Source organism: Tribolium castaneum, chromosome 4 (genome assembly GCF_031307605.1).
Source record: "Tribolium castaneum strain GA2 chromosome 4, icTriCast1.1, whole genome shotgun sequence".
NCBI lineage: Eukaryota > Metazoa > Arthropoda > Insecta > Coleoptera > Tenebrionidae > Tribolium > Tribolium castaneum.
Window position 1 is genome coordinate 4,356,503 of NC_087397.1, and position 20,620 is coordinate 4,377,122.

The 20,620-nt window shown below is 35.2% G+C and overlaps 7 protein-coding genes across 10 annotated transcripts; 4 read left to right on the forward strand and 3 right to left on the reverse strand.

Moving 5' to 3' along the window:
• Positions 1 to 518: 518 nt before the first annotated feature.
• On the reverse strand, positions 519 to 3,482 carry Fer2LCH (Ferritin 2 light chain homologue). Of its 2 annotated transcripts, none has more exons than XM_970673.5 (3): positions 3,342 to 3,482; positions 3,156 to 3,269; positions 519 to 1,231 (listed from the first exon to the last, which is right to left on the reverse strand). In XM_970673.5, exons 2-3 carry the CDS (start codon positions 3,262 to 3,264, stop codon positions 657 to 659), a joined length of 684 nt encoding a protein of 227 aa, XP_975766.1. In that variant the 5' UTR covers positions 3,265 to 3,269; positions 3,342 to 3,482; the 3' UTR covers positions 519 to 656. The 2 variants fall into 2 exon arrangements, with proteins under 2 accessions (XP_975766.1, XP_966312.1); XM_961219.4 differs by having other exon boundaries at positions 3,156 to 3,292; positions 3,342 to 3,470.
• A 79-nt stretch (positions 3,483 to 3,561) lies between these two features.
• Fer1HCH (Ferritin 1 heavy chain homologue) lies at positions 3,562 to 4,686 on the forward strand. The gene is made up of 3 exons (XM_961965.5): positions 3,562 to 3,798; positions 3,851 to 4,134; positions 4,256 to 4,686. The coding sequence occupies exons 1-3, from the start codon at positions 3,729 to 3,731 to the stop codon at positions 4,547 to 4,549; spliced, it is 648 nt and encodes a 215-aa protein (XP_967058.1). The 5' UTR covers positions 3,562 to 3,728; the 3' UTR covers positions 4,550 to 4,686.
• A 203-nt stretch (positions 4,687 to 4,889) lies between these two features.
• LOC655337 (uncharacterized protein) lies at positions 4,890 to 6,615 on the forward strand. Of its 2 annotated transcripts, none has more exons than XM_008203285.3 (5): positions 4,890 to 5,107; positions 5,159 to 5,329; positions 5,379 to 5,563; positions 5,612 to 5,901; positions 5,947 to 6,615. In XM_008203285.3, exons 1-5 carry the CDS (start codon positions 4,989 to 4,991, stop codon positions 6,511 to 6,513), a joined length of 1,332 nt encoding a protein of 443 aa, XP_008201507.1. In that variant the 5' UTR covers positions 4,890 to 4,988; the 3' UTR covers positions 6,514 to 6,615. The 2 variants fall into 2 exon arrangements, with proteins under 2 accessions (XP_008201507.1, XP_008201506.1); XM_008203284.3 differs by having other exon boundaries at positions 4,891 to 5,107; positions 5,609 to 5,901.
• opm (opossum) lies at positions 6,510 to 7,603 on the reverse strand. The gene has a single exon (XM_961785.4). The coding sequence runs from the start codon at positions 7,469 to 7,471 to the stop codon at positions 6,782 to 6,784; it is 690 nt and encodes a 229-aa protein (XP_966878.1). The 5' UTR covers positions 7,472 to 7,603; the 3' UTR covers positions 6,510 to 6,781.
• Positions 7,604 to 7,683: 80 nt separating this feature from the next.
• LOC655179 (uncharacterized protein) lies at positions 7,684 to 10,999 on the forward strand. The gene is made up of 3 exons (XM_961698.4): positions 7,684 to 9,258; positions 9,644 to 9,798; positions 9,854 to 10,999. The coding sequence occupies exons 1-3, from the start codon at positions 7,862 to 7,864 to the stop codon at positions 10,978 to 10,980; spliced, it is 2,679 nt and encodes an 892-aa protein (XP_966791.1). The 5' UTR covers positions 7,684 to 7,861; the 3' UTR covers positions 10,981 to 10,999.
• Positions 11,000 to 11,257: 258 nt separating this feature from the next.
• On the forward strand, positions 11,258 to 15,138 carry LOC103315202 (uncharacterized). Of its 2 annotated transcripts, none has more exons than XM_008203283.3 (10): positions 11,258 to 11,445; positions 11,499 to 11,711; positions 11,756 to 11,940; positions 11,998 to 12,271; positions 12,326 to 12,706; positions 12,756 to 12,872; positions 12,922 to 13,029; positions 13,082 to 13,204; positions 13,254 to 13,388; positions 13,438 to 15,138. In XM_008203283.3, exons 1-10 carry the CDS (start codon positions 11,392 to 11,394, stop codon positions 15,025 to 15,027), a joined length of 3,180 nt encoding a protein of 1,059 aa, XP_008201505.1. In that variant the 5' UTR covers positions 11,258 to 11,391; the 3' UTR covers positions 15,028 to 15,138. The 2 variants fall into 2 exon arrangements, with proteins under 2 accessions (XP_008201505.1, XP_008201504.1); XM_008203282.3 differs by having other exon boundaries at positions 11,306 to 11,445; positions 12,323 to 12,706.
• A 1,265-nt stretch (positions 15,139 to 16,403) lies between these two features.
• Positions 16,404 to 18,477, reverse strand: Ddx56 (DEAD-box helicase 56). Its single transcript, XM_008203279.3, has 7 exons — positions 18,334 to 18,477; positions 17,802 to 18,289; positions 17,493 to 17,753; positions 17,118 to 17,442; positions 16,969 to 17,066; positions 16,573 to 16,915; positions 16,404 to 16,517 (listed from the first exon to the last, which is right to left on the reverse strand). Exons 1-7 carry the CDS (start codon positions 18,400 to 18,402, stop codon positions 16,449 to 16,451), a joined length of 1,653 nt encoding a protein of 550 aa, XP_008201501.1. The 5' UTR covers positions 18,403 to 18,477; the 3' UTR covers positions 16,404 to 16,448.
• Between the last annotated feature and the right edge of the window lie 2,143 nt (positions 18,478 to 20,620).

Below are 20,620 nucleotides of genomic sequence, written 5' to 3' on the forward strand. Positions count from 1 at the left end.
CGATTAGGAAAAAATAAATCATTCCATACTTTTTTAATAAAATAATATCTCACTTCTTTTAAATTCAGTCTGCCCTAAGAAAAAATATTTTATGTAATATAAGCGCATTGAACATACTATGGTAATTTCCATGACGATTACACTGTTACAGGAATGTTTATACCTTATAAAAGTATTCTAATTTAAAAAAAAATGCTCATGAATGGTAAATTCAATTTTCAAATCTAAAAAAAATTATAATTATTCCCTTGAGTCGCTACGCATCGAAAGAATTAAAATTGTTTATTCTTAGTATTGTTTTTCACTTTTTTATGTAGGTTATTGCGTCGTGATTGCACAACTTTGTCTGTGAAACAAAACGATAATTCGCAATAACAATAAAGTACGTGTCGATCTTTTTTAATTACGATCCAATAAAAGAGGAAACTGGTAGAAGTGTGATAATAACAATAACAGATCAAAGTCTGAAGAATTACTCACTCATTTTAGGTAGTTGGAATAAAATAAAATTAAAAACGTATTTGGAAATAGTAATATTTATTCATAAGTAACACAGTTTACAATAAAAAATGTTGATTCCTATCACAATGATTGGGTCTAAATAAACACATAATTAATAAGAATTAACTTGTTTTCTACACAAAATCGAACGGAAATTACTGCTTTTGGAGATATTCATCGAACAGGAACAGCCCCAAAGACCCATCAGGTCCACTAAGAATCGACTTCAAGTCGGTTACATATCCTGCTAGTTTCCGGATGGTCTTGGCATGATCATGCACGAATTCCTTTTCGATGTACGAGGAAATTTCAGGATCGTGTTTGCCCTCACTTCGTCCACTCGCCTCTTTGTGGATGTTAAAAGCTTCAAGTGCTAGTTTCTTTTCCATATCTAAAGCCTTGGCGACACTTTGGATTTCATACAACTGGTAAACATTGTTGGTTTTCTCTACTCCGTTCAATGCTTTCGGTGGCACGAACTCCATTACTCCACCACGAGTGGTTATTTGTTCGATCAATTCGATGGCTTCGTGCCACTTCTCATCGGACAAACCACGGAAGAGTTTCTCGAAACCGGCTCGGTTCATTTGATAATTCCCATAATGGGTCGCCATCAAAAGATACTCAAATGAGCGCACAATGTGGGTATTGGCGAAGTTGATGAGGTCCTTTGTTACGATGTTTATGTGCCCGTAAGTGGCATTGCATGGTATAAGCTCTTGGTCCAAACCTGGAAATAAATTGGACATTGATAGCTTCGTCTCGAATTTCCACCCGAGTTGAAGCGCAATAAACTTAATTCAAAATACTATTAACTACAAAGGAATCAAAATGTTTGAGCTGTTATTGAATTTCAAATCAGACAAAAACTCTTTTAAAAGGATGTCAAGTTCAGTGCCTAGGACGTATTCTTTGTTTTTTAATGTTAACTCATTGCCAATTTAAATCAAAACAAAATAACTTGCAAAGGCCATGAAAATCAGTAACTATGACCCATAAATGCAGAATTTTCATTAATTTATCGCAAATATGCAAACAAATCGTTACTATCTGGATGGTATTTCCGTTTTAATGAATTTGTTTATTCACATACGTACCAAATTGATAGAAGCTAAAAAACATACCAATAAGAATTCTGATTATAAATATTTATTTCAAATTTTGTGTGTCGCAAATATTAAATTTTACTGTCATTTACTTTCTAAAATCAAGACAAAATTTGTTTCAACAATAATATACAAAGAAAATATTTGTTCTGGCTGTCACAGTTGGATTAAATTTGATATCTCAAACGAACACAAATAATAAAAACAAATAACATGAACATAATAGCTGTTTCAAAATTATAAAAACGCCATTTTCTCTCACAATTAGCTGTTGTAAATTATTCCTGCACTTCGAAAAAATAATAGCTAATTTATACTTTCAATGAGATCTAGTCATTAATAACTATTTTCAAATTTTATCAACCTTATCTAGTTTTGAAAGCAAGTGTATATTTTTTATTCTTTTATAACTTTATCTTCAAATCAATAAAAAAGTAGAATGTAATCAAGAAAGACTTGGGCCGGTTTATTGATCTGTTTTTAAGTTAACTGCTATCAAATGTGAGATTAACTGATCACATGACCAAAAATTAAATCAATCAGATGGTCAAATTAAAAAAATAATCGCTAATTGACTTTTAACTGCGAATTAAATTCTACTTCAGCCTTCAATACGGAAATAATGGATGATTTGAATTAACAAACCTTTAAGAAACTTGAATTGATTAATTAGTCGTGGTTAAATAATGTAAGGTAAGTATTTTCGCTGAGAATAATAGATAATAAATGCTAAGTACATGTGTAACATAATTTGTTGCTATTGAAAATCCTTTCGAAACAATGTTGAACGTGTTTTTACATTTAACAAAATATTTTGTTTAAAATAATCGATGTTGAACCTTTTTTTAATCATAGGAACTGGAAGTTTGAAACTTTTTGTTGATAATAAATTGATACCATAGATTAATACTTATTTTTGTTTTATTATTGTTTATTTCAAATTTTTACCGATAAAGAACTGGAAAAATGTAATAAGTTACCGCAAAAAGTAAAGGTTCGCTATTTACTTAAACAAAAAGTTAGTTTGAATTTGTTTTAAATCGATATTTATAACTTATAACAAACCTAAAAAGGGTAAAGGTATTTGAAAATTATTCCGCAGTCAATGATAAAAATAACATCACAAAATCAAACCCCACTAATCCGGAGAGTGCATTTCCACCTGACATACATTTATTGCATCAATTTCTCCAATAATTTCTAATTAATGAGGATCTTAGCAAATGGAAGATTAGGTAAATTAGATAAAACAAGTGAATAGTAATGTTACAACCTCAGCAATTTTTATCAAACATCTTGCAAAACCTTATTTAAATTATCGTGAAACGCATATTACTGTGGAAAAACAATGTTAGTCTCGTCATGATGCATCAAAATAACCGAAAACGAAAACACAAGTTAGAACATGAGGTCAGAGAATGTTGCAAAATGAGTAACACACTCATGATAACTTTGGGCTCTTATCTCTACGTTTCCTATATCGGAATACAATGTAGTTTGTAATAATAATCATTACGGAGTTGAAATAAAGTTAAATTCATTTCTTACCAGGTTTGCTATTAATCTTGGAACAGGCCTGATCGACTTGCGAATAGCAGGACTCGTGTGCCGTAGCAACGGCAACGAGGAAAGCAACAACAACTGCGAAAACCTTCATGATCCCTTGAACATTAACAAATTAAAATCTGGGTTAAACGTAAACTGCCAAAAGCTTATAAAATCGAATATACATACCTGGTATCTCGCCAGCGTAATCACGAATAACAGAAAATCACACAAAAACAGAACTTTGTCCTTTAACTGCGCACTTCCCTTACGATTCTAGCCCTAAATGACAAACGCAATAAAGCACTGCGCAGCGCTGGCAGGCCCCCAAAGCGAAGAATGTGCCGAGTCAAGGTTGGAGGGGGAGATAATTTCCAGTAAAATTCGAGTATTATCATTGGGAGGAGGTATCAAAGTGTAATTTCCGAGTGCGTAGAACAGTCGCTGGTTATCATTTTCTTTGTTATTTAGATTTTTTCGATAGTCACCTTCTGCACCAGTGAGTGTAAAGGCAGACTAAAGAACGATCGCGCTTTTCTGAAAAAACTGTTCGTGTTCACATCTACCTTGTTCAAAATGAAGGCAATCGTTGCGGGCACTTTGTTGTTGTGCACTTTCGCCCTTGTCAAAGGCGAAGAATTGCAATGTGAGTGATTTTCCGCTCGATATTTCTCAAAGTACTAACACCTGTTTTAAAGGCTCCCACAAGCAAGAAGAGCTCAAGACCGACCCAAATTGGACTGACATGAAACATTCATGCATTAACAGCATGCGAACGCAAATCCAAGCTGAACTGCGAGCCGCCATGCAGTACCTAGCCATGGGGGCCCACTTTGCAAGGGACACCGTCAACAGGCCCGGATTCGCCAAGATGTTCTTCGAGGCGGCCTCTGAAGAGCGGCAACATGCCATCAAACTTATTTCCTACTTGTTGATGAGAGGCGAGCTTATCTCTGACGTCAGCACTTTAATTGATAGCTATGTAAGTTTTGAAAACTTCCAGTATAATTTTTTTGGAAAAATTTTGAACGAATTATTGATAAACGTCATTTTTTCAAGTTGGTGATAAAATAAAAAACACTAAATATGGCGCGAATTTTCAGATTGGTGTTGAGAAAACCGAATGGGAGTCGGGATTGGAAGCTTTGAAAAATGCTCTCCAGCTGGAAGCTCAAGTCACTAAGAAGATTAAGGGGGTCGTTAAAGTCTGCGAGGACCAACCTGGACCTAATGATTGGCATTTGGTTGATTATCTGACTGGGGAATTCTTGGAGGAGCAGTACAAAGGGCAAAGAGATATCGCTGGAAAAGTATCCACACTCAGCAAATTTATGGATAAACATGGAGCTCTTGGCGAATTCTTGTTTGATAAGAAACTCCTCAGTGGAGAATTGTAAATTTTGTAATGTTCATAGCATAGCCATAGTTTTTCCACTTACATAATCTTTGTGATAATTCAAATTCAGTTTGTATTTTATAGATTGTAATATCCGTTTCGTTACATGTTTATTAAATAAAGCTATCTTTAAACAAACCTCTCATTTATTTAAAGCCCGAATTAGAACAATCCAAAAGCAGCCATGAACTTATTGTACGTTTAATAGAACGCCGTACAAGGTTTAAAGCAAGGTTTCGATTTAATATTTTGTTATTGAAATAAAAGGTCAAAAATTTTTAAATTGATAATGAAGTGTATGCGGCACATGATACACGGTGCGATAATATGTTGCCTAACTGCAATTTGACAGTTTTTTTTTGAGGTTATAACGCATTTTTGTGGCATGTGGTGATCAAATTTTTCTTTAAATATTTAGAGGGAAAAAAAGTAGAGCAATTATGTCTGTCACAAAAAGAAAACGCGTATCAAAAAAGTCGAAATTAGCGTGGCGAAAGCACGTTAACATTAATGATGTCGAAGAATTTTTGGAAGACCAACGTCTTGAGGAACGTTTGGGGTGAAAATTTGGAAATTTCTATTTTCTTTGTATTATTTATACAAAATTTAGGCCATCATTAGCATCCCTGAACAACGAAGAATTATTTCAAGTAGACACAAAACCGTCAGAACCTGAATCACTTTCTATAAAAAATCGAAAAAAGTTAAAACTGCAGAAACCGTTGAGGTGTTTTTCAATTTTAGAGCCGCACACTAAAGTTCCGGATCCAATTAAGAAAAGGTAATGTTTGGGAATTAGTACGCGTTTTTACTAATTTTATGTAATTCAGGAATCGCGTAAGAAGCAAAGAAGAGAGAAAAAATGAATTAATTAAAAAGAAAGAGGCGGAAAATCGTGCAAAAGGGATTTTAAAGCATAGAGAACTGCAAGCTCTGCGTGATAAAGCAACGAATGAAAACAAGAAACAGGCTATACCTAAAAGAGGAGACTTTAATCAAAATATTTGGGACCAAGGTATTACAATATTATAATTAGTCCACATTTTTATTTTGTTTCCAGAAGACAATTTGAATGAGAAAAATGAGTGGTTTTCAAACAGTACAACCAAACATAACTTGGTTGGTACCGGAAAGTCGAGAAAAACTGTGAAAACCCCAAAACGACCTAAATCAAGTGTCTTACCTCCAGTTGAGCCACCTCACCCCGGTATGTCTTATAACCCCAGTTATGAAGACCACCAAGATTTGCTTAAAACAATCGTCGAAAAAGAAACGAAAATAATCAAAGAAGAAGAGCACTTGAATCGCGTTACGAGAGACATGTTTAGTAAAGTGTCAGAGAAGCAAAAAAATGTGAGTTGCAAAATTAATCGTAAAAAATACAAAATTTTATTTTAGTCAATGTGGATGGAGGAAATGTCCCAAGGTTTACCCCAAGCCTCAACACAACAAAGCGACAATGAAAGTGATGGAGAATACAAATCAATTAATCCACCAACAAAAAATCGCAAAAAGACTCAACAACAGAGGCGCAAATTGAGAGAACAAAAGAAATTAGAGTTACTTAAACAAATTGCCAAGAAAGAAAAGAAGAAAATTTCAGACATCCACCGAATAAAACTCCTGAAAAACCAGATAGAAAAGAGGGAAAAGACCACTCAGATCTTGAGGGAAAAGCGAAAGAAAGTTCAAGAATTGAAAAAGACGGAACCCAAGCGTTTGAGTGCAATTAAATTCGAAGAATGCGATTTAGAGTTTAACATGGGCCCAGATATTGCGGGCAATTTGAGGAATATGAAAAAGGAAGGAAACTTGCTTACTGACAGGTTCAAGAGTTTGCAAAAACGTAACATTATTCAACCTTCAATTAGGAGACATAGGAAAAAATCGAAAGTTAAAGTTTACACCAAACCGACCCATAAAGACGATTGGATTACAACAGTCGCAAGAAAAACTGCCTCTTAAGAAATGTAATCAATTTTTATTGTTCAATCCATTGTGGAGTCAATACATTTTTAGCATGTATTGTGAAACAGTCGCAGTAATAAATAAAGAAGTAAAAGATTTTATTGCTTTGTGATAATAAAAACCTGACTAGCACATACTTATCATGGCACTACAAAATCAACTTTGGTTTAATTTTTTTCCTCAAAAATACCATTTATTAATCACTGCACTGGATATTGTTTAAAATCACGTACAATATCAGTTTATCTATAGCAAACACAAATCACTATCTTCTGTTTAAATTTTTCCATATCTTGTGCACTTTAGAATTATCGTCAAACAAGCTTCTAACCATCACAACTTGGATGCATCCAACCACAAGCATTGTACAAATCTGTACCATTGAAAACGTGTTAACTTTAAAAAAATTCTCCTCCACTACGTTCCTGTCTCTTGCCTCAATTGATTTCAACAAATCCTGAATATGCCTCACTTTATTTAAATGGTTTCTGACGTTAGTAATAACTTGCTGAATATCTTGAACCTTCATTTCATACACATCTTCGGCTCTAAGCCCCTGCATATCGATATTTTCGTCGTCCCATTCCGAATTATCATCACCTTCGACAATCATTTCAAAAAACACTGTTTTAGTGTTGTAGGAACTAAACGAATTATCGAAACAAAATTTGTAGTCTCCGTTCATCCCAGCATCGACTCGATGATTGTTCTCAGTCTTCTTGTAATCAGCTACCAGGATCCTACCAGTCGGGTCCACAAGGTGAAATGTGATGTCTAAATCACCGTGGCCCCCATCGATCACTTGGTACTCAAAATCAATGGTGTCTCCTGCTTTGGCCGATTGAAAAAAGCAGTCTTCTCTCCTAGCCTCAATGTTCACTGTCATCTCACGTTCCAAGCAGATTACGCTCTTCACCAGCAAAACAATTAACAAAAATAAATTGACTCCTGTCATGGTTATACGCTTGTATTCAATTATGTTGATTAACCGACCACTTTAACCGGCAAAATGTAAATTTCTAAAGTTAGAGAGGGAAACGTCAGAAGAAATGACACATTTCATACATGACATTTCACATACAATGACGCCAACCATACGTACCAAAACTCGCATATATTTTTCCAAAAAATTGCAATATTTTAATCATAAGCGAGATTTTTTTTTAAATTCGGAAAACTATCTTGTCGTAACATAAAACAACAAGTTGCAATTTAACAAAACTACTAAAATATAGTCATGTCTATTGATTGTTTGGTTGGTGCCTCCTAATCCTGACGTTTGATTTACCTAACCTAGCAAATCCACGTGTGTGTGTTTACTGATTTAAATTTACCGAAATCTGAAATGCCTAAAGGCAGCAAAATATTTTTGCCCTGTCGGAGCTTAGGGTACGTCAGCAACCACATCCCGCTTCAGGTCCGCTACATAAAAAGTCGCAAAGAAAATCTAATAGTGACATGTGTGGGGAAATCGTTTCACACGTACGGAATAACACACTTTGGCCTGTTAAGTGTCGGTGGTTTGCACCCCGAAGACATAACTGCGATGACCGCTGATGCCTTTCATGTGTACACAGCGTGCAATAATGAGATTTATGCCTGGAGAAGAGGCACTGAGTTGAAACATGTCTATAGAGGACACAAGAAACCGGTTCATTTGATGATGCCTTTTGGGGCACATTTGATTTCAATTGATGAGGCCAGTAGTGTTAAACTGTGGGATATTAAGGATGAGAGTGTTTTTCTTGAACTCACGTTTAGTAACAAGACATTCCATATCACCACAATCTGCCACCCCAGCACTTATATTAATAAGATTTTGTTGGGTAGTGAACAGGGAGAGATGCAGTTATGGAATGTCAATAATTTGAAAATGATTTATTCCTTCAAGGGGTGGAACAGCCCCATTACTTGCTTGGAACAAGCGCCTGCAATTGATGTGGTTGCTGTTGGTTTGGCTTGCGGTAAAATCAAATTACACAATTTAAAATTCGACGAGACCATAATGGAATTTATGCAAGATTGGGGCGTCGTCACTTCGATATCATTTAGGACCGATGGTAGTCCCATAATGGCAACAGGAAGTGTAATAGGCCATATAGTATTTTGGGATTTGGAAGAAAGACGCGTCGCGAGCCAACTACTTTCTGCCCACGACGGCAGCGTTACAGGAATGATTTGTCTCCCGAGTGAACCTTTAATCCTAACTTCGTCTCCAGACAATACTTTAAAATTATGGATCTTTGACAGGTCAGACGGTGGTGCCAGACTTTTAAGAATAAGAGAAGGCCATTCAGCACCGCCGTCTCACCTTAGATTTCACGGTGCTAACGGACACAACATTTTAAGTTGCGCTGGAGATTCAACACTGAGAATATTTAATACGCAAACTGAGCAATTCAATAAAAGTCTAGGAAAAGCGTCGTACAACAGAAAAGCGTCAAAGAAGCGCGGGAGAACCGCCGAAGACCCGCTAATTATGCCACCAATCACACAATTTACTTCCGAAATTACAAGGGAGAAAGAATGGGATAATATCGCAGCGGTACATTTGGGGATACCCATGGTTACCACATGGTCTTACGATAAGGTGAAGATGGGCGAATTGAAATTGCTTCCTGAACGGTTTCACAAGAAAAAACTCGTTTCTAGTGGGTTTCACGACGTTGCTGCGACGTGTTTGTGTCTAACACATTGTGGAAACTTTGTTCTTGTTGGGTACAGCACAGGACATATTGATAGGTAAATAGTATTAATCGTTCTAAAAAACATAACGCGGACACTTCTCACAAAAACAAAAACAATTACATATTTAATTTTTTATTTATTTATTTCTTTTTTTATTATTTTAACGACGAAAACTATTTATCACAGTGAATTTAACCCATCACATGCGATTTTATGTCTAGAAAACCAGATTAAATCATTATTTTAAGTATAATAAGTGTTTTCCGATTTTTGCCGAAATTTTGGTCGGACTTATCGGGCAATAACTCCAGAATTATTAGCCGCAACCCTAGTAAGATTTGTTTTGCCCCTTCGATATCGTTTTAGATATCTTACATTTTGCATTAAGTTTAAAAAAAGTTTAATTTTTTCGTAACAGAAATAAAAAAAATTTTTTTAGGTTTAACATGCAGTCAGGTATTTGGCGCGACAGTTACGGCGCCCCCAAAGCCCACGATGCATCGGTTAGAGGAGTAACAACCGATCCTTTAAATCAGATGACAATAAGTGGAAGCAGTGATTGTAAAATCAAATTTTGGAAGTTTAAAAATAAAGGTGCTATTTAATTTTTTCCTCAAATTATCCAACATAAAATCTTTAAATTTTGCAGGAGCCAATCCATTGACGGTCTTAACACTGGACGAGCCAATCAGTTTTTTTCGGTCGCATTCAGAAAGCTCAATGTTGGCCGTTGCCCTCGAAGACTTTGACGTTTACGTAGTAGATATCGACACGAGACGAATCGTGCGAAAATTTGTGGGGCACACGGCACAAATAACCGACGCAACATTTAGCCCTGACTCTCGCTGGTTGGTGACTTCATCAATGGATTGTTCCATACGTACGTGGGACATACCTTCGTGTCATTTAGTGGACGAGTTCAGTACAGAGGTGGCCTGCGTTTCATTGGACATTTCGCCGACCGGGGAAGTCCTGGCTACAGCACATGTCGATTACTTGGGGATTTTTCTGTGGACAAATCGAACTTTATACTCAAAAGTATCACTGAAGGCTTTAACACCAAGCGTTCAACCGCCACTGGTCGCTTTCCCTGAATGTCTCACAGAGCACCACGAAGAGAAAAGCGAGGTGGAAGAATCCGACGATCTGGAATTCATATCGCCCGAACAAATTAGCAACGACTTGGTTACCTTGTCAGGCTTTGCTGCCTCAAGGTGGCAGAATTTGTTGAATTTGGATGTGATCAAGAAGAGGAATAAACCCAAATCCCCGCCTAAGGCACCTAAAGCCGCACCGTTTTTCCTACCGACTGTTTCATCTTTAACTTTCCAATTCGATTTGTCAAAACCCGAATCTGAGAGTAGTAAAATATTGACGCCAAGCACTTTATTGAATCTAACCGAATTTGGGAAATTATTGGATAAAACGAGACAAGACGACGATTTTAGCCACGTTATTGAGAAGCTAAAGTCGTTTGGTCCGTCTATGATTGACTTTGAAATAAAGTCTTTGGCCCCTGAAGGTGGAGGCTCAGTTGAAGTGATGCTACAGTTTCTGAAGAGTGTCGAATTTATGTTGAAATCGAACAAAGACTTTGAGTTAGCGGAGGCCTACCTTGGCGTCTTTCTAAAATCACACGGGACAGTGGTTGCAGCCGAGGAGACTTTGAGGAATTATTTAACCAATATCCAGAGTTGTCACAATGTTGTATGGAATAGGTTGCAAGATAAATTGTTGTACAATATTTGTGTTGTTCAAAACTTAAAAATGATGTAAATAAAACGAAAATTTTTAATTGTTTCGTTTCTTACCCTGTTTGAGGCACAAATTACACTAGAATAAACAAAAATTGGGGCCATGTCTTTGAATTTTGTTAACGCGCGGCCGGTAATATCGGGCGCAATATTATCATCATAGCACGAAATTCGTAAACAAGAATAAACCAAAGGGATTATTTATTTTACAAATATGTTTAAGTGTAAGAAAACATCAAATTAAGAAATTTGTGGTGTCATATTAATAATTTGATATTATCATAGTGAATTTTTTTGTTATTGTTGAGACCACGTCCTTCAACTAGCGTTGAATTGAAAAATCAAGTCGCCGTTTTTGCAAAGTGAAAAAGTGTCAACGAATGTTAACCGCTTCAGTCTTTAGTGTATTTGTTGATGTCAGTTAACAATAAAAATGAATTTTTCAAACCTCTTGGACCACTTTAAGACCACAATGACCAAAATATTGGTAACCCCTAAGGGTTTCGTACCTTTAAATTATTTCCAATTTTGAAATTGTAGGACTTAGAACAACCAATCCAAGAATATGAGGTTAAAAAGGTCTCAAGTATTTTAAAAACGTTTGCTAAGTGTGATATGAACAATTCGGACATAAAAATGTTCCTAGATAGCGTCTTAATATATTTTGTGTTTCTAAACAAGTACGCACAACAGTTTGAAATTAGAAGCAACCAGAAGCATTTGCATGTTAGACTAGCTTTGGAGGTGTTCTTGGTATGTTAAACGAGTCCTGTTTCTCTTATAACAAAGGTATTCAGTTTGTTGTAGATACGCAGCAAATTTATAATATTATAATAAATAAGTTTGCTAAGGTTATAGATACAATTTTGGAGAGTGATCCCTTAAACTATAACGTTAAGGAATATTTGCGAATTTATTCAGACATTTTGGATCAACTCTCAAGCGATGTTGCCCAAAAACTAGCAGCTAAGCATAAAAAAATGTACATTTGTTACCAAACGAAATGAACGTATTTTAATTAATAACTGTTTTTTTGTAGACATATTTGGTATGAAGTGGTTAAAAAGACAGGAGATATAGAAACGCAAGCCATTATTGTTAGTGCGCTCCTTAAACTGTTTAAATTTCATGATTTTACCGTAATTTTGAAAGACATTTTTCCCGAAATTACACAAGTGTCGAGCACAAACGAAGAAACTATGTACCAAAATATTAGAATGGTACTTGATAAAATAAACGGGTCAGGAACAAATATCTTTTCAATCAACTGTAGCACCATTGAAGTAGATTCATTGCGCGTTGAGGAATTTAACGTAAATGTAATTAATAATTTTGATTACATGACGACACTTTTATACTTTTAGAAGGCAGCGCCCGGCGATATCTGGCTTGACTTTAACCTTCTTGAAGAAAATATATCGTTTTTTTGTTCACAATGTTTCTTTACGTCACTGACCAACTTGAAACCATTCTTGCAAACAAGCTGGGAGGTGTTGTCGTTCAATGCACGGGATGTTCTTAAAGTAGATTTTAATTACAACAAGATTCTTAAAACTTTGGAACTATCTCTAAAATTGCGAGGTTCAGTGTTTAATGTATTATGTAGTCCAAAGTTTGACACTGTCTGTAGTGTGAATATATCTGTATCGCAGTATTCGGAAAGATTCAACGTATTGGTAGAGCAGGTCCTCCCGAAATTTTTTCCAAATGTTTTTTCTGGCGATTCTCCGTTTCTTTTGTCAGAAAAGGTATAGATTTTCATATTAACCGTTTCGAAGTTTTAAATATGAATTGCAGGATAGTAATTCTTCGATAACTCCTGACATAACGCTACAAAGTCGCAGTTCCAGTCCTGTTATTCATTGTTTTACGATGAACAGGCCGAAAAATTCAACATCGAAAGAAGCTGATTTAGTAACTTCTTAAGATAATTTTAAACACATTTAGAATTTTTGTTTTGTAGCAAAATAGTCTTCGAGAGTGTGAATTGGAAAGTATCGTCTCAATTCCGGATGATGACGACGATATAATGGCAAATGAAGATGGTAAAAGAAAAAATTGCATTTGTGTCGTACGTATTTACACTCGATCAGTGTAATATATAATTTTTTGTTTAATCGTAGAAAATAAATGATGAAGAAACAGGAGGTAACAAAAGTAAAAAACGCATAGGTGGCATGATTGAAACTAAAACATATGCGTCTTATGAACACAGGGCACAATTCAATAAATCCATTACTCCAGTGGTAATTTAAATTATGTAAAATATTACAGAATGCTTAATTCTTTTTTTAGTCGTTTACGGAATCACTAGTAAGGAAAAGAAAAAAGATGTCACGACGGGACTCTCCTTCGATCGAAAAAATGCCATCGAAAGAAAAGAAAGGTCGGAAAATCTCAACGAGCTTGTCTTCGCCAATTGTAGATGTGGTAAAGCTAAACTTGCTTTATTAACTGTTTTGTATTGATTTTTTTACAGAAATCGAGAGTTTCCAAAAAAGGAAAACGTAAACCTAAATTAAAGGATCTAATTGAAGTAGCAAGAGAGGCCCACTTGGAAGATATTTTAGACACCAGTGAGGCTTGTTCAGTGTCCAAAGTGGAAGATTGGTTGAAAAGTTTTGACAAGTGTAAAGCTTCCAATGGTGAAATTGAAAGAGAAACTCTTGAAATACCTGCTTTCGAAGAAAAAATTGACTTAGATCCTGTCGAAGCTTTATCGGTTTCCCTAAGTGATATTTCAAATAAATCGATTGATGATATGCAACTGGTGCAGGAACAAATATCAAAGAGTGTGGATGAAATTGAGTCGCCAAACAGAAATAAGGAAGTAAAAATCCAAGAAGAGAAATCAACAGAAATTGAAAAAAATCTTGAAGAAATTCAGAAGTCACCGGTTGAGATTACTAGAATTAATGGGGCAAAAATCCAAGAGAAATCAACAGTAATCAAGGAAAATATTGAAGAAGTTACTAGAATTACTGAAGCAAAAGAAGTAGATGTTTCCAAACAATCATTAGAAAGAAACTACGAATCAGTCATCCAAGAAGTGGAAGAAAACCTTTCAAAAATATTTTCAGAACAAGATGAAGCCGAAATCCAAACAGCAAACCAGGAGAGCGAAATCCACAGGACTGATGATTTGTTACACATTTTATCTAGTCAAAAAGAGAAAACCCCCGAGATTGACAAAGCAGATTCGATATCTTCAATTAGTTCAGACGGTCACAATTTAAAAGATTCAGTTTTTGATAAGTTAAAAGTTTTGGATCCAAACAACAATAACGTAAACCAATCACAGGAAAAGTACAATATTAGTTCAAGTAGTGATGAAGAAGCGATTGTGGAAGAGAAACCTAAAGAAAATGTAAGTGATATTAAACAGGACTTGAATGGAACAATACGAAAACGAAGACTTTATTCTCCTGGAGATTTGTCATACTTAAAAGCACAGACGAATGAAGAATACTTGACTTCAAAAAGCGAGGTCAAACCTACACCTAAACCCGTACGGTCTAGATCAAAGAAACCAAAAACAAAAAACAAGAAAGAAACTGCACCTAAAAGACGCAGACGTTCCAGTGGAACAAGCACCCAGAAAAAACCACTTATAACAAAGGAAGATATAATGAAAATAAAGGTAGTGGAAACTGACGCTATTTCAAAAATGCTAGACACACTTAAACAAGACCTTAGAGAGCAAAGGAAAAAGAGTAAAGCTGTGAAGAAGAAGGGCAAAAAGGCTGTTCAAGCTACGTCTAGTTCAGAGTCAATGGAGCCTTTTGGGGAATGTTTGAAAATGAGTCGGAAAAGGCAAAGTTCGTCTTCCCACCACACAGAAAACGAGAAAAAGATAAACATTATATCAAACATTTTAATTCAACCAGCCAATAGTCAAAATAGTCCTAATCCTACTGTTGATAAGTCGAATTGCTACGAGCAGTTGGTACTCTTCCAGGGAGAAAGCTTTTTAAAGAACTTAGATATCATTGAAAAATCTGAACCGCGGTTATTACAGAATGAAGTGTTCACAAAAATTTTCGAAAAATTGCAGTGTTCACGAATCTAAGCAAAAAGTTTCATACGTGTTTGGTTGTTTCTTATATTAATTATTAGTTTGTTAATTGTTGTTTAAAGTTTGTTTGTTCCTTAAATAAAAATTACATTTGTTCCTTTTTTATTTATTTATTTTAAGTGTGGGTATCGGAAAAAATGCAACAGGGTTACGTAAATCCTTTAATACCCAGCCCAAAATACATCACATAACTAACATTTATAATCACGACGATTTTAAAAATGAAAAAATTACTGTGTCATGTCGTGGTCCTGGTTGACGCCTTCGGGTAGTTCGAGGAACGAATCCAGAAAATTTCGTTGGAAATATGGGTTCCTCGACTTAGCCAGCCATAGTTCCAGACGAAGGCTCGGATCCACGGCCAATGAATCAGAACTTCTCTTTTTAATATAATTGAAACAGCAAGTTCTGAAGTGTCTCGTCCCGCAAGCGGACTGACACTCGGAGCCGCATGATGTGCAGGACTGCGCTTCGCCCCACACCACACCTACTAAGAATTCGTAATTTCCAATTTCAGCAACACCAAAATACGTACCAATGACAATTAGCACTACAAGCAAATTTTTGTTCATAGCGAGGGAAAGCTGGATTCACTGTGCAAAGAACGCGGCTTTTGAGCTTTATATATAAAACTGTCACCCCACATTTTGCAGCTTAACGGGAGGGGAGCTAAGTTACAAAATTTATTTCATCAGGACTCCGCCAAACATCTACTTACTAATCCATTCACATCAATTGACTTTCAAAGAAAAAGTTTCGCGATGAAATTACTTTATTGATTGATTAAGTCAAAGTGGCTTTTAAATTAAAAAAAAAACAGGAACTGTGTACAAGTTTTCAAAAATCAATACTGCTACATTACTGTTATTAGATGCGTAAGATTTATTGCTAGTATAAAATACGCATTCAACACCCATAATTTTATAAATCATAATCGCAATAAAGTAGATAAGTGGCGCAGAACTTGATCACACCTGTTTATCAAAAAAATATTTCTGAAATTACCGCACTGTTTAGTTTGATTTTTTTACAAATACTACAAATACTCAATATGTTAACAATCTTTTATAGAAAAGATTGTGTTGAGGCAGCGATGCACATTTATAGAGCAATCGAACGCGTGCTCGCCTGAAATACCCCCGACTGCATTTTTTATTGCGATTTATTGGGACTAAGAGCAAAAATGTGTTTTAACGATCGAGTAGACCATAACAGATCTCATTTGGTGTATTAGTACCGTCTTTTAACGACTTTGCAAGTTCTTAGATAAACATAATAGCATGTAAATAAATTTTATTTATTTATACCATTAATTGGACAACAGGTTTTCCCAATTTGTTTAAACAGAAGGGCAGAAATAAAAAAATCCATGCAATAAAAAGTTTATTTATTTCAAATTGAACAACAAAAAATCACTAGTTCTTCTTTTTCTTTTTGTTAAAACCTTCAAAGTCCATGCTTAACAGAGGATTGTTTTTCTTCGCCTACACAAACAATTAAATGGAACAAGGCCATACATTTTTTGCATTAATTTATTACCTGGAACCTGCTGCTTGACCCTTGCGATGTCCTATAATATTCCCGTTTCCTTTTCTTCTTCCCTAAGCTGGCAATACCCTTCAAAGTCGGTGGAACAATATATTCGGGAACATCAGACAAATGCTGCTGAATTTTAACCGTATGCAGCGCCTTATCGTGCCTTAAAACTTGAAGATCAGTTGGATTATCCTCAAAGTAACTTTTCAATTTTTGACAATTAAAAATCTCTTGTTTGATTTCCTTCAGTCTTGCTTCACGTACTGCAATTCTCGTTACAGCACGCCATGCGTCTTTTGCTCGATATTTAAAAGACTCAACTTCGTCTAATTTGAACTGGTACGACCTGAACCACATTTATTTGAATAAAAAAAAGCAATCAAAAAACAAGAGTCTCACTTGAAAATTGAAACATCATCTTGGTCGCTTTTGAAGTGAGTTTCAACCTGTTCTAGCAAAGGTTTTTCTCGTATGCTCACAAACGATAAAACACTGCCCTACAAAACGTATTGTCGCGATTAAGTTGAAACAAAAATTGTGGAAATTACTTGGTTGTTTCCCCTAGCTGTTCTTCCCGCTCTATGCACGTAGGATTGCACGTCAAGTGGAAAATCAAAATTAATAACATTGGCAACGCACTGAAAATCGATTCCTCTAGAAACACCGCTTTCTTTGTCCTTCTTCCTTTTTGATTTTTTTAACTCTGGGTCGTTCGGGTTTCCCGGTTGTTCCAACGCTTTTTCGTCCGAGGCCACGATGGTGTCATAAATGCCCTGATTGAACTGATTTACCGAATGACACCGTATTTTCGCAGGAAGCTCGGAGTTTAGAACACAGGTTGGAATTCCAAACTGTTCCAAGTACAATTTAATTCTAAACAACAAGAAAACAGCTCGAAAGAGTGGCAAATATTTGTGGCTTACTTGTAACACTTATCGACGGTGTTAACAAAAATGATGGTCTTCCCCCTAATTAAGTGCAGTTTTAAAAGGGCGTATAAAATCGTGGCTTTGTCCATTTCCTCGGCCATTAAGTGGTAATGACTGAGTTGGCTTGCAGGCGCAATTTCAGGTTCCTCAAGTTTTAAAATTACAGGATTGTGTAACACTAAACTTTTGAGATTTTTCACGTCTTCACTTAACGTGGCCGAGGCCAAAATAGCCTGATATATGCTCGGCAAACGCCTGAAATGACAAAATTCAAACCAAAATTCTCCCACCGCTGAAACCTACTCCAACAACTCCTTCACCTCGCTCTCATAACCAAAAGAAAAAACCAAATCGGCTTCATCTATCACCAACAATTCCATGCTTGTCTTCAGATCCATGTACCCCGCCTTGATGTGCTTTAGCACTCTTGTGGGAGTCCCCACGACAATATCAGGCTGTTCCACTAGCAAGGGCTTTTGCACACTTAACTCAACCTGCGGGGCCACATCGACACACCGAATTTCACGTGAACACTTAACTGTCAACTCTTTAATAACGCCACATATCTGGTGGCACAATTCTTTACTCGGGGCGAGAATAAGCGCTTTAATTTCTTGGTGTTTCGCGGTTTTTTTAAGAGTCAAAATTTTCTGAATTACGGGGATGGTAAATGCTGCCGTTTTACCAGAACCTGTACGGGCTCTTACAAGAACGTCTTTGCCCTCTAAAAGAAGAGGGATCGCCCGTTCTTGGATAAGTGTAGGAGTCTGCCATCCCAGTTTTGCTATAGCCTAAAGACCGGTTGAAGAAAATAAACACATGTAACTGTTGTTACCTTTAAAATGCGGTCGTCCAGCTCCATTTCGTGAAAATTGCGAGGTTTTTCCTCACCGTCTTCTGCCATTATTTTTGAAAAATTAACAACACGTGTTACTTTGACAGTTTTGTGTGTAGGATGGTTAAGGTTATGTTTATTTGAGCTGTCAAGTTTTGAATCATGTGTATTGTTGGCTGTCTATGCGCAACAAGATTAAAAAAAAAATTGATTCACCCTAAAACTTTCAGAAAACATAGTTAAATTTAATGGTTTGTAAATTAGTTGCTCAGGTATTTATTGTATCTTAAAAACGTAATTATTCACATAATAATAATCTATTATTTTATCTGTTTTTATTATTATACGAGTACCTCACCATTATACCTAATTAAGTAATAATTAATAATTATTTGCTGGCAATAAATCGAATCATTTGAAGATTTGAAGGTGTAGAGTTTATTAGAAAACAATTTTCTACACATTAACTGAGTTTAAAAGCAACAGTAAAAGCGAAATACTAATAATAGGCTCATAAAAAATATATAAAATGTTAAATAGCTGTGTAAATAGGAGTACCTACCAAATCTAATCGAACTAAACTATTATAATATAAGTTTAATAAAACTTACATTGCCGTTTATAAATACGTTTAACCAACCGATTAACGAAGAAGTACAAAACTACATAATATATTGTTCTATTGAATTCAGCGGCTGATTTTCTGTATTATACCAACTTTTCACGAGATTTAAAATTTTTAATTTTTTTGCTCAAATTTCCTGAGTACACTTCACTTACCCTTCAAAGAGGTGAAAAAAATTTTTTTTAAACTAACTCCTGAAAATTTTTATGGACTTCTACATGTCTTAACAACCCACTAAAGTTGTTAAAAGTCCACAAAAAGTCCAAATGTTCGATTTTTTTATGTTTGATTTTTTCAATTTTCGTCGCAGTTTTTGTCGGTTTTGGGTACCCGGAACATTTCTCGAGCAATAGCTCCGGAACTATTAGAGATAACCCCATGAAGTGTACTATCGTTGGAAAGCTTATTAAATTATCTATTTTTTTCAAAAAAGATTATTGTTCTCCGGCTAATAGTTTTCGAGCAAATTGCTGCTGAATGCAAAAATTGGTAAAATTTAAAAAAATTCATAACTAAAAAACTATTAGGAATTTAGCAATTTTCTCGATGCCAATCGATTCTCCGGATCATTTTGCATAGGTGTGGGTCAAAACAGTTTCACTTTTTAGAATAGTTTAGCCGTAAATGAAAAAAGAAAAAAAAATTAAAAAAAGTTAACACCCCCCCCTTAAAATCGGTCAATTTTTAAAGTGTCTTAAAATCAAATGAAACCTATTCTATCTTACAGATTTTGATGTGCTTTTTACGATAGAACAAACCGTTTTCTTCTAGCTCTTTTAGTTTGGCCGTAATCGGCGTTTGAAAATTGAAAAATTTTTTGCGAGATATCGCCTTGAGTCCTATGCCATTTTATAGAGTTTTTTATTCCGGTTGTCTTCCATTTTTCCGTTTCTCGATAACTCTAATAGTTTCGCCGTAATTGGCGATTGAAAATTGAAAAAAAGTGAAAATGGAAACCTTTTCTTGCGTTTTTCTCGTAAACTATAAGATTTAGAGCAACGAACAAAAATTCATCTGATAGCGCTTAAATTCATCTATTTTTTCGTCTAGACCCGGAGCCGCTCCGGGCAACGGTTCCGGCTACAGAGGCGATCAAAGTTTTTCACTAAAAAAAATTATAAAAAATAAACTAAAAGTCGTAGAGCATTGCGGTTTGTTCCATTGAATTCTACGGCTCATTTTACATATTATATCAATTTTTCACAAGAATTAAAAATTTAAAATTTTTTGCCTAAATTTAGGGTAGCCATTTGTCATTGTAAAAAATTTTATTTATTAAAAAAAATTATAACTCGAAAACTAAAAGTCGTAGAGCATTGCGGTTTGTTCCATTGAATTCTACGGCTCATTTTACATATTATATCAATTTTTCACAAGAATTAAAAATTTAAAATTTTTTGCCTAAATTTAGGGTAGCCATTTGTCATTGTGAAAAATTTTATTTATTAAAAAAAATTATAACTCGAAAACTAAAAGTCGTAGAGCAATGCGGTTTGTTCCATTGAATTCTACGGCTCATTTTACATATTATATCAATTTTTACAAGAATTAAAAATTTAAAATTTTTTGCCTAAATTTAGGGTAGCCATTTGTCATAGTGAAAAATTTTATTTATTAAAAAAATTTATAACTCGAAAACTAAAAGTCGTAGAGCAATGCGGT

Coding starts and splice junctions, on each gene's coding strand:
- LOC103315202 (XM_008203282.3), top strand. CDS start 11,392: ATGAATTTTTCAAACCTCTTGGACCACTTTAAGACCACAATGACCAAA. Junction 12,707..12,755: donor CGTTTCTTTTGTCAGAAAAG/GTATAGATTTTC, acceptor TATGAATTGCAG/GATAGTAATTCTTCGATAAC. Junction 12,873..12,921: donor CATCGAAAGAAGCTGATTTA/GTAACTTCTTAA, acceptor TTTGTTTTGTAG/CAAAATAGTCTTCGAGAGTG.
- Fer1HCH (XM_961965.5), top strand. CDS start 3,729: ATGAAGGCAATCGTTGCGGGCACTTTGTTGTTGTGCACTTTCGCCCTT. Junction 3,799..3,850: donor CAAAGGCGAAGAATTGCAAT/GTGAGTGATTTT, acceptor CCTGTTTTAAAG/GCTCCCACAAGCAAGAAGAG. Junction 4,135..4,255: donor GCACTTTAATTGATAGCTAT/GTAAGTTTTGAA, acceptor GCGAATTTTCAG/ATTGGTGTTGAGAAAACCGA.
- LOC655179 (XM_961698.4), top strand. CDS start 7,862: ATGCCTAAAGGCAGCAAAATATTTTTGCCCTGTCGGAGCTTAGGGTAC. Junction 9,259..9,643: donor AGCACAGGACATATTGATAG/GTAAATAGTATT, acceptor AAATTTTTTTAG/GTTTAACATGCAGTCAGGTA. Junction 9,799..9,853: donor TTGGAAGTTTAAAAATAAAG/GTGCTATTTAAT, acceptor TAAATTTTGCAG/GAGCCAATCCATTGACGGTC.
- Fer2LCH (XM_970673.5), bottom strand. CDS start 3,264: ATGAAGGTTTTCGCAGTTGTTGTTGCTTTCCTCGTTGCCGTTGCTACG. Junction 1,232..3,155: donor CAAGATTAATAGCAAACCTG/GTAAGAAATGAA, acceptor ATTTATTTCCAG/GTTTGGACCAAGAGCTTATA.
- opm (XM_961785.4), bottom strand. CDS start 7,471: ATGACAGGAGTCAATTTATTTTTGTTAATTGTTTTGCTGGTGAAGAGC.
- Ddx56 (XM_008203279.3), bottom strand. CDS start 18,402: ATGGCAGAAGACGGTGAGGAAAAACCTCGCAATTTTCACGAAATGGAG. Junction 18,290..18,333: donor TGGACGACCGCATTTTAAAG/GTAACAACAGTT, acceptor ACCGGTCTTTAG/GCTATAGCAAAACTGGGATG. Junction 17,754..17,801: donor GAGGTGAAGGAGTTGTTGGA/GTAGGTTTCAGC, acceptor TTGTCATTTCAG/GCGTTTGCCGAGCATATATC.
- LOC655337 (XM_008203284.3), top strand. CDS start 4,989: ATGTCTGTCACAAAAAGAAAACGCGTATCAAAAAAGTCGAAATTAGCG. Junction 5,108..5,158: donor CGTCTTGAGGAACGTTTGGG/GTGAAAATTTGG, acceptor TACAAAATTTAG/GCCATCATTAGCATCCCTGA. Junction 5,902..5,946: donor TGTCAGAGAAGCAAAAAAAT/GTGAGTTGCAAA, acceptor ATTTTATTTTAG/TCAATGTGGATGGAGGAAAT.